At 33.8% G+C, this 10719-nt stretch overlaps 1 protein-coding gene across 1 annotated transcript; it reads right to left on the bottom strand.

Annotated features, from left to right (window-relative positions):
- Positions 1 to 318: 318 nt before the first annotated feature.
- On the bottom strand, positions 319 to 9843 carry LOC128177586 (uncharacterized). Its single transcript, XM_052844353.1, has 15 exons — positions 9709 to 9843; positions 9373 to 9484; positions 9014 to 9061; positions 8374 to 8582; positions 8130 to 8210; positions 6952 to 7007; positions 6720 to 6785; positions 6279 to 6441; positions 5547 to 5682; positions 2699 to 2818; positions 2481 to 2608; positions 2220 to 2330; positions 1683 to 1784; positions 804 to 1493; positions 319 to 486 (listed from the first exon to the last, which is right to left on the bottom strand). The coding sequence occupies exons 1-15, from the start codon at positions 9757 to 9759 to the stop codon at positions 409 to 411; spliced, it is 2151 nt and encodes a 716-aa protein (XP_052700313.1). The 5' UTR covers positions 9760 to 9843; the 3' UTR covers positions 319 to 408.
- Positions 9844 to 10719: the final 876 nt, after the last annotated feature.

The following is a 10719-nucleotide window of genomic DNA, read 5'->3' as shown; positions in this document are numbered from 1 at the left end:
ATTAAACTTACAAAGATAATAAAAAGAAAGAAATCATTTTAATGTTTTGACTTATTTTTTGGATATTCATCCACATTCAGTTTTTTTTTCAAAGATGAAAATGTAAAAAAGCAACTTTTATATCCAACAAATATTTTGTTATTAACTAGAGGTAACAGTGACAAATTCTTTTAATATGTTATCTTGAAAATAAAATACAAGACATACTTGATAACTGGTTTGCGGCTAGATATTCGCGATGATGAGGCTCTATGAAACATCACGAAAATTTCTTTCACGCAAAGAGATGTTGGTTTTTTAAAAGTAAATTAAAATAAAACGAGTACAAGAATTTATTGCACAGATGATTGAATATCACAGTCAAATGAACAATTTATAAATCTTTAATGACCAAATTATTATACCATTTTATTCATCACTGAACCAGTCCCTCATCTCCAACAGAGCTTCATCAAACCAGGCATCCATCTTCTCACCAGTTTTTCTCTGTTAACATAAATACAACGCTCGTGTAGATGTATTAGCAAATGCTGTATATATTTCGAACAAATATGTGCAGTGGGTATACACTTTTAAAAAAGAAAAAAACTTCAAAGACTTTACTTGTCGTGATCTTGTCACATAACCAAGCCATCTCATAAAAAGAAAGATTATAAAAAAAAAAAGAAGAAAAATTGACAACAACAAAAACGAACAATGCGATATCTTGTATCCAGTAATTTTTGCATTTTTGCAAATTTTGTGATGGGGGAAAAAACCCCGGAAAAACGATACCATGTTCAATAAAAGTTTACTCAATATACCGTTTCGGTAGCATTGGATCCCACGCTGTTTTCTGAATGGAAACTTTCATGGAGTAGACTGTTGGTTCTCCTTGGAGGCTCTAGGTCTTCCTCCTCGTCATTCGTTTCGTTGAAATCTTGTACATGTTCAATTTCCTCCAGTTCACTCAGCTCACAGTTAGATTCTTTACCATGAGTTGTACCAAACCCCATTTCTTTAGAATTCAAGATGTCTTCTGCTTCCATTATTGTATGGAAATGATCCTCCTCTTCCACGCTAGAATGCTTTTTATTGTATCCAGTGTTTAGACAAGTAGACATAGACTGATCATCTGGAGTAAAAACATTGCTTTCTCCACTTCGAATGAAAAATGTATTCTCTGGAGATTCAAGTTCCTGTTCTTGTAGATTTTCCCGTTCTTCATCCATTTTGTGATTACAATTGGCCATGAAATTCTGGCTCTCTACAGAACTAAAACTATTACTCTCTTCCAATATATTGTCTATGAAGTTAAGTACATGTGTTTTCCTGCATGTTTCAGTTGAATTATCTTGATTAGCTTTCTTTGGTTGCTGGAGCCAATCTAACCCCTCTAGCTCATCTTCATGGAAATGCATCTTATGGCCATTACCTGCAGTCTCATTTTCAAAATTCTGAAGTTCTGACTGACTCTCTGGTTCCACATTTTGATTCTTCTCAAGAGTTGGACCCTATAAACCAAGAAAAATAGAACATTATTTTGTTAACTATCGGGCCTTCATAAATAAACATAATTCCATAAGTAGATATGGAAATCATAAATGTATTAACTGGTAGCTGATTGATGAAAACTCACATATATACATGTATATATAATTTCAGTAGGTAAAATTGTCAAATAAAGGATTTGAAGGTTCTACCACAGTCTCTAAAACATCAGCTGGCCTGTAAATTCCCATGGATTCAGTAATGCTCCACAGTTTTCGGCTAACAGCCTGTTGGACAGGGCCATTGTCGTCTGTCTGTTTAACATATAAATGTGCAACAAAAATCAGGTGCATCCTTTAGCATGCAATATATTGACATTACGGTTTATATATGTCAAAATGCATTTACTCTGATTTGGAAAACAGTACGTCTTAATTTTGTCATTTTATACATCTTTTGCTTGTCATATTCATTTTGGAGCATCAGTGTATTTTTTGTAAGTTAAGGGTATTTTTAAAACAACCAAAAATAATTTGAGGCCTAGTTAAATTAAATTTGGTTGAGGAAGGGTTAAATAGTTTAATTGACAAAAGATATGTTTGACAAACATTATACATTTTTTGTAATAGCTTATAATTACGAGTAATAGTAAATCAGTTAAATTTTATGAATGGAATATAGATCTGTATCAATATAATGACTAGACATTATTTTCCCTGTTAAAGTTCTGTGTTTAAAGAAGTTAATACCTCCACCAATTGGCTACACTTTCTACGAAACTGTTCACACGGCGATCTCAACACAACATTCGATATGGACTTTGAAATGCTGGCAATTGCTTGACTGTACTGAAAACTGATCTTGAAAAACAAATTGTTAAGAAGTGCTTCAATAATTAAGCATACCAATTTAAAAAAAAATGGTATTAAAATTCAATATTTCTAATATGAATTATCTCCCTTGTCAGTAGAGCATTGAACTATAAATACATGCAAGTAGTGTTAACATACCCTATCTTCTTCCATAGTTCTCTGGGGTTTCAAAGTTTGTTCAAGTACACTTTCAAGTGATACTTCAATTTTTTCTTTATAGGTGTCCATCCATTTGTGTTTGTACTTTCTCAACCAAGAAAGTGCATCTGCAGAATATAACATGTATGCGTTTGTTAATATCTCTCAGAAGATGGATTTTATATTGTAATACTTGAGCAAAATTCAAACTTTCATACCTATTTTCTTCTCTGCATTTTCTTGACTAGTGATATTTAGATATATGTAGAGTGTCAGTACAAAACAGCAGGCTCCTCTCAGGGATATCAGGCTAACTGACTCGTGACATGGTTGGTGCCCTGTTTACAGAAGAAGAAGAAAATTTTAATGGTCTTTAGATCAACATACAGTTGAATTTTGATATCTCGAACACTGGTATCTCAAATACAGTGGATATGTCGAAGTGATTTAGAAGTCCCAACCACTTATTTTTTAAAGTATTTTACCCTCAATATCTTGAGTACTTGGATATCTCGAAGTATTCAAACAGTCCTATCTAGTTTCAACTGAGATAACCAAGTTTATCTGTATATATAATTCATCAGTGAACAATTTAATAACAAATTGTATTTTCTATTTCTTTTAATTCATTTAGATAAGATTTCATGGTATTAATTGTAATAATCCTGTTGAAGGCACCAATTTCAAGAAACAATCTTGTTCAATTGAAAACAAGAGGCCCATGGGCCACATCGCTCACCTGAGGAACAATAGGATGATAAAGTCAGCTTAATGGAGTCATAATACAAACAATCTGGACAATGTACAATAATACATGTAGATCCTGTATAAATAAAATCCATTTTTCCTCCTTGGAACTCGGATAGCCCTGATTGCTGCCAATATTTACTAGAGCAGACTTTAATCACCGCTCCTGCACATATATAGGGACTCAACGTTACGCAGGCAGGGATGACCGCACACCTACACAACTCAACAGGTACCAACGTTCACGCAAGCAGGGATAACGCAAGCAGGAATGACCTCACACTTGCGCCAACAGCTCAACCTAAAGCAAGCAGGGAGTGCCGCACACTAGCGCTAGAAAGGCCAGAACACCAGCCGGGATGACCATACACTAGTGCTCCCCCACAATCACCACAAGCAGGTATGACCGCACTCTTGTATTAATGCGATACAGGGCAGGAATGACCGCACACTCTGTATCATAGGTTAGAAATCACGAAGATTAGATAGAGCAGGGGTGTCCACACACTCAATCTATCCGTACTTGTTCAAGTTTAACCCTACACAGTCGCTCATCGTAATGCAATAGACACTGTCCCTATATATGTGCCGGCCTAAAATAATTCATAGTATCTAAAAATTGAAAATCAAAAATAAACAAACTAATCCGGCCTAACCCAAAACTACTTATGCAAAACAACTTATAAACATTGAATATCTATTATTGTATAAAAATAATCATCACAATACGTAATTGGTTAACAGTGGATGCATTAATTAAAATAATCAAGAATCAATAAATCAAGGGCAATAACTCAATACAGTAATACAAAAAGATTCTAATGAAAAAAAAGCTGCCTGCTTCAATTTTATAGTCATATCACATGTTGAGTATTGCAGTTCTCAAAAAGATCCTTTACAATTGTTTATATATAAGATATTTAGCTGCATCAAACTCTGAACCTTCTTGTGAGGCCAAGGAATTGTCCTGGAGCCAAAGTCTTAACAATTATAAAGAATCATCTTGCTGATTCGTTTCTGAGAAGAAGATTTTTAAAGATTTACTCTATATATTCCTATGTAAAACTTTAACACCCCCCCCCCCCCCAATGTGGCCTCACCCTACCCCCAGGGATCATGATTTTCACAACTATGAATCTACACTACCTGAGGATACTTCCACACAAGTTTCAGCTTTCCTGACTGATTAGTTTCTGAGAAGAAGATTTTTAAAGATTTACTCTATAATTTCCTATGTAAAACTTCGACCCCCCCATTGTGGCCCCACCCTACCCCCGGGGGTCATGATTTTCACAACTTTGAATCTACACTACCTGAGGATGCTTCCACACAAGTTTCAGCTTTCCTGGCTGATTAGTTTCTGAGAAGAAGATTTTTAAAGATTTACTCTATATGTTCCTATGTAAAACTTAAACCCCCTTTGTGGCCCCACCCTGCCCCCAGGGGTCATGATTTTCACAACTTTGAATCTACACTACCTGAGGATGCTTCCACACAAGTTCCAGCTTTCCTGGCTGTTTAGTTTCTGAGAAGAAGATTTTTAAAGATTTACTCTATATATTCCTATGTAAAATTTCGACCCCCCATTGTGGCCCCACCCTACCCCCGGGGGTCATGGTTTTCACAACTTTGAATCTACACTACCTGAGGATGCTTCCACACAAGTTTCAGCTTTCCTGGCTGTTTAGTTTCTGAGAAGAAGATTTTTAAAGATTTACTCTATATATTCCTATGTAAAACTTCGACCCCCCCATTGTGGCCCCACCCTACCCCCGGGGGTCATGATTTTCACAACTTTGAATCTACACTGCCTGAGGATGCTTCCACACAAGTTTCAGCTTTCCTGGCTGATTAGTTTCTGAGAAGAAGATTTTTAAAGATTTACTCTATATATTCCTATGTAAAACTTCGACCCCCCATTGTGGCCCCACCCTACCCCCGGGGGTCATGAATTTCACAACTTTGAATCTACACTACCTGAGGATGCTTCCACACAAGTTTCAGCTTTCCTGGCTTTCTGGTTCTTGAGAAGAAGATTTTTGAAAATATCTCGAAATTCTTCATTAATTTCTAATTATCTCCCCTTGAAAACGGGTGTGGCCTTTAATTTTCACAACTTTGAATCCCCATTGCCTAAGGATGATTTGTGCCAAGTTTGGTTGAAATTGGCCTAGTAGTTCTTGAGAAGATGTTGAAAATGTGAAAAGTTTACGGACAGACGGACAGACAGACGGACGGACATACGGACGACAGACAAAATGTGATCAGAATAGCTCACTTGAGCTTTCAGCTCAGGTGAGCTAAAAAGCATTCAAATACCTTTACATTGCACAGAGTTTTCTAAAGGTAACGTCATTCCATACTTTTCCCAATCCACAAAACTCAAAGTTTCCATTTCAGATTTTGTGTCAGCAGTGTCAAAAAGTGGAATGTTTCCTGGACCATACCAAGAGAGCTGTTAAACAATGTTTTGAATATACTGTATACAGGATTATTTTTACCCAATTATATTTTCGAAACTTGCAAAAAGTTTCAATTGGTCTTGAATTCGCCCAGACATATTAATTGTTTAAGGTCAAGATCTAGTAAATGGAAGCTGCCTACAGGTTTGTAAAATTCAAGATATAAATTCTTCCAATGATGCTTCATAATAATATCTTTGTTTTAAAGAGTGTACTGGGGCTTAAATTTTTTTGTAAACACAATGAAAAATCAAGTTTTAAACAACCATTTTCTATAAAATATGAAAGATAAAAGTAACAAATCTCAGAGTTTTGTCTATTTTTCACTAATGAAATATATCTAGAATGCCTACAAGTCTCTCTCTCTTGTTAAGAACGGGAAAAAGATTCTTCAAATCAATTATGACGTTATAATGGTTCTAGCATCAAAAAGACAGTCTGCAATCATTTACTAGATCTTGACCTTGAAAAAGATACATCGATTTACAAGTTGATTTTCCGAATTTTGAAATCTCAAATGAAGAGAAAAAAAACCAATTTTTTTTTCAAAATAAAAGAATAGGATAATATGCATACTGCAAATATTTACCATAACCAAAGATGGTGTATCTGGTTGAATTTTACAAATTGTTTTCAACCCTACTGTGACTAGTTGGAAAGTCACATTAGATAAATCTGGGATGATTGCTAGCTCCTCTACAGTACTGCTTACAGTCTTGCCAAGAACTGGTAATGGATTGTATTGTGTTTCACTGAAAGAAAATGCCATTTTTACCAGCAATTTCAATGTAGAAAATATTCTGCCCTAGGTATAATTCAGTAGACATTATGGTACAAATAAATAATAAAAGACATCTGTTTTTGATTTAGTGTACAAAGGAATGAAGTTTATTTTTCAATTAGATATTATACACGTAATAGGATAGTAGAATAATTGAAAAGAGTTCTGGTATACATTTATACATGTATCTTAGAAGACTAGATGTGATCTTAGATGTGAGCCTAGAAAAAATTTAGTAAAAATTTCCACCTAAGTAAATACTCTGTATTTGATGAAACTGGAAACATTGCTGTTGGAAAGTCCTCCCTACATGGTCTTCAGTGTATCAACCAAACAAAAAAAAAATAAATGAATAAGTTTGTTTTGTAATTTAATTTAAATGCTCTTCAATTTTTTCTGTCTTGAATGAAGACAATAATGCATTACTAGTTTATAAAGATATATAATGATAGCCACCCCTTACTTGTAAAAAATAAAGTACCTGATGTCAAAATGGCAGTCATTTTCTTGAACTGTTAGAGAAAGACCAAGGGAAACCTGCAAAAATTATCACCCACATACTTCTTGAAATAGAATATTTCAAAAATAGGGTAACTTCAAATACTGTGGGAGATTTATATGTCATCTAAGATTTTAAAAAAATTTGAAGTGCATTAAGGTACTTCACTACACCGAGACTTATACTTTTTAAGACACTACGTCACAAGATGGCGATTTAAATGTTTTGTTAAAGTATTTGTATCAATCGATTCATATGTATATCGTAATAGCTCAGTGGTTAAAGTATCAGGCTTGTGAACCGCAGGTCATGAGTTCGAATCCACCTGGGGCTTTTGTTTATGTTTACTGAATTAAATTTTTTAAAATATCATTTTTTAACTAAAATTGCAAATTGTTTCGCCTATTTGACATATATACTTCTTTTATCACATGTTTATCCCAATATACGGTGGATATTACTCATGGGATAAATTTTTGATATTCCACTGTGTGTTCTTACGCCACGTGACGTCATAGTTAATCATTACGTAGGTTTAGACGGTTGATTGACGTAGAATGAAAAAGTAAATAATTAATTCAGTTGAGGGGTGTTGAGATATAAATTTGAAACATTTAATGTTGCTTCAGTTATTTGTCAAGAATTCATAAAAAAATGTTCGAAAATGAATGTCTGTTTGTTAAACTTCAAGGAACTTTTTTTCCATGCGTAACGTTGTTGACGTGTTGTAAATAATGTGTTGTGCGGCTCACAATCACAATTTTTACAGAAAAAGTAGGGATTAACAAAATACTTGGTAAAACATGTGATAAAAAGAATCTCTCATGATTTGCGATGGTATATGATTTTTATCCAACTCGTTGTGTGTTTTCTATCCCCTCGCCAAGGCTCGGGGATAGAAAACACACAACTCGTTGGATAAAAATCATATACCATCGCAAATCATGAGAGATCCTATTTATCCATTATGCTTTCTATCATAATCAAGTAATTTTCTGCTGATTTGAGATACTTTTTCAAGGTGTAGTGAGGCACCTTAATTCAGTAGCTGCAGGTTCTTCACCAATTGATAGACATTAGTGACTTGGAAATTTTTTACATGTATTGTATAAGACTTGATCTTCAATTTAGGTTTTAGCAACTTCAAGAATTCTATTCACCTTAGAACACAGACTGATCTGTTTCAGATGATGATAGAGTTTCTTCCCTTGCAGCATCATCATATGCTTATTTTGAAACATCTGGAAAGCAATATGGTTTAACAAATATCAAAATTTATTTGATTTTTGACGGTACATGTATAGTTACATGTATATGCAATTAGAGTATTCATCATAGGCTGATGTTTCAAAAATTAGATCAATGTTTGTTTACAATTTTCATGTACAGTTTTCAATATTTTACCCTTATATGCAAAACTGTGTCAGTTGAATTTGTGCCAGGTTTTGACTTGTGCTTGGTACTTTTGAGTCTATAATGACCATTTTCAGACTCCAGAAAGTAACTCTTCCTGACTCGTTCACCATTTTCACTGAAACTGAGGTTAATATGGCTCTCGGTCTCCATAGTCTGCATTTTAATGATCAAACTGGAAAACTTCTGAAGATGATTCCCTGATAGAAAAAAAATGTAAAAATAATGTATTTCAAATAGACATTTAATAAGACCAATAATTAAGGGAAATACAGTAACATTACATCCACCTAAATTAAAGCTTTTAATGTCTGTTAACTGGTAAGTGGTAAGTATTCTAACATTTCTTCAGATATTGTTTGAAATCAGTACCAGTACACTCTGGGTCTGCTACCCAACTAACGGAGTGGGCAAAAGATCAGAGTATTTACTCTGTACAAGTAAATTAAAATGCTTTAACCCCTTTTTGCCAATAATTAGACAAAAAATTAAATATGTGTAAATGACTATTCTGTTCTGTTGGAGCAAATTCAAATCAAGACAAAATGTTTAATATTTGTGATTAGGCAAAAGTAACAAGGATTACAATAACACTGTATATAATCAAGAGAATGTATTTGGTGCTACTTACCATATTTAGTGAAGATAGTTTCAATACAGAAGTGCCTGTTGCTAGTAACTATAAGAACACAAATACATTAGATAAATTCAGATTTGCACATGTATACAAGGCACAGGCCTGTACACACATGTACCAGTATCTATATTTATAAATATTCAAGAATAAAGAGATACTTAAATATATAGATATACATGTATGCTTGGCAGTTTTACATAATCAAATAAATTAATCACTTAAATTGGATGAAAAATCTTTCATAGTATTTGTCCCAAGCAATTTCTATCAGTGCATTTAACAATTATAATTTCAGTGTACTTGTGTATTTGACTTATGTATGATATGAATATTATGGATAATATGAAGCTTACTCTTGATCAGAAATATCATATCATTGTCAAGGTGATCAGCTGTTGATCGAATCTGAACATCCAGAAAGATGTCAGCTGAATCTTGCAAGTGGATTAGCAGCAATTCTATTATCTGTTAGAGAATATAAAGAAAGATGCAGAATATGTGTGGCCATTTTTTTTAACAGTTGCTCTTGTGTTGATATTCGAAAAATTTTTATGAATCCTATACTACTGGTCAATGTATTTCATCAAAAAGTGAAAACATTGTAATTATCAACTGCAAAAGCAGACACACTTCGAAATATAGATATTTACATGTGTACAATACATTGAGTAATTTACTTTGTATAGTACCTCGGCTAATCCTTCTGCACAACTTGTGTTCCAAGCGACATCCTTATCCATGTGGTTTATCCTCAACACAGTAGAACTTTATATAAAAGTCCCACTTTACCAGTTTCCTCTGACTAAGATTTGTCAGGCGATTTGTTGACATTCATCTTTTCCCGCAACCAAAACATTTTGCAATCTCGATCCCGATGTCTTTAACAATTTCTGCCGTTCGGTCCGAGAAGTTGCGATTGACCTTTTCCTAAGTTAAATACACATTTTGGTCCATTATTGATTTTATTTAAAACTTGTTTTGCTTTTTAAAAAAGTGTTATTTAAGAACAGTCATAGTTTGTCTGAAAACGTGAAGAAACGGTGCACGTCGATCTGTTTATATACCAGTAAATTGAAATTGTATTCGATTCGGGTTGTTAAGAGAGGACCCCCCCCCCCCCCCCCGGTATTTGGGGGGCTTTATATTACTAGTGCGAGACCTTATTAAATATGATTTCAAGAGAAAAAAATTACTTTCACCTGAACCGACGTCTGTAAGAAAAGGATAGGAAAATCATATTTACAATTTTAAAAGGAGCTTATGATACATAGGTAAGTTGAATGTACAGAGGTTAAGCCTCCGATCCTGATTAAGATCTTTGTCTTTATTAATATAAAGAATTCAGATGGAATGTGCATGTTTAAAATAAGTTAGTTTAATTTATTACATCTTGCTGGAATCAAGCAAGAGTTTGAATTACCGTATAAATGCAGTTACATGTACAATTTAATACAGAAGGGCCGGATGTTTATTTCTGAATAAGAATCCAAATAAAACGAAAATACAGAACAACACACTTTATTTTTAATCAGTGGCGCAGTTGATTTCATCAGGTAATTGCATTGTATAATTTAAATTGTGTAAAAATAATATTGAATTTCGATTGCGTATATTTACTATACGTCTTTCATGAAATATTTGATTAATTTATTTTTTCATCAACGAACGGCGCATGCACTCATGTGCACTTCCCCTACTCC

The sequence above is a fragment of the Crassostrea angulata genome, chromosome 3 (assembly GCF_025612915.1).
Source record: "Crassostrea angulata isolate pt1a10 chromosome 3, ASM2561291v2, whole genome shotgun sequence".
In the NCBI taxonomy this organism is placed as follows: Eukaryota; Metazoa; Mollusca; class Bivalvia; order Ostreida; family Ostreidae; genus Magallana; species Magallana angulata.
This window is presented reverse-complemented; position numbering and strand designations above follow the sequence as displayed.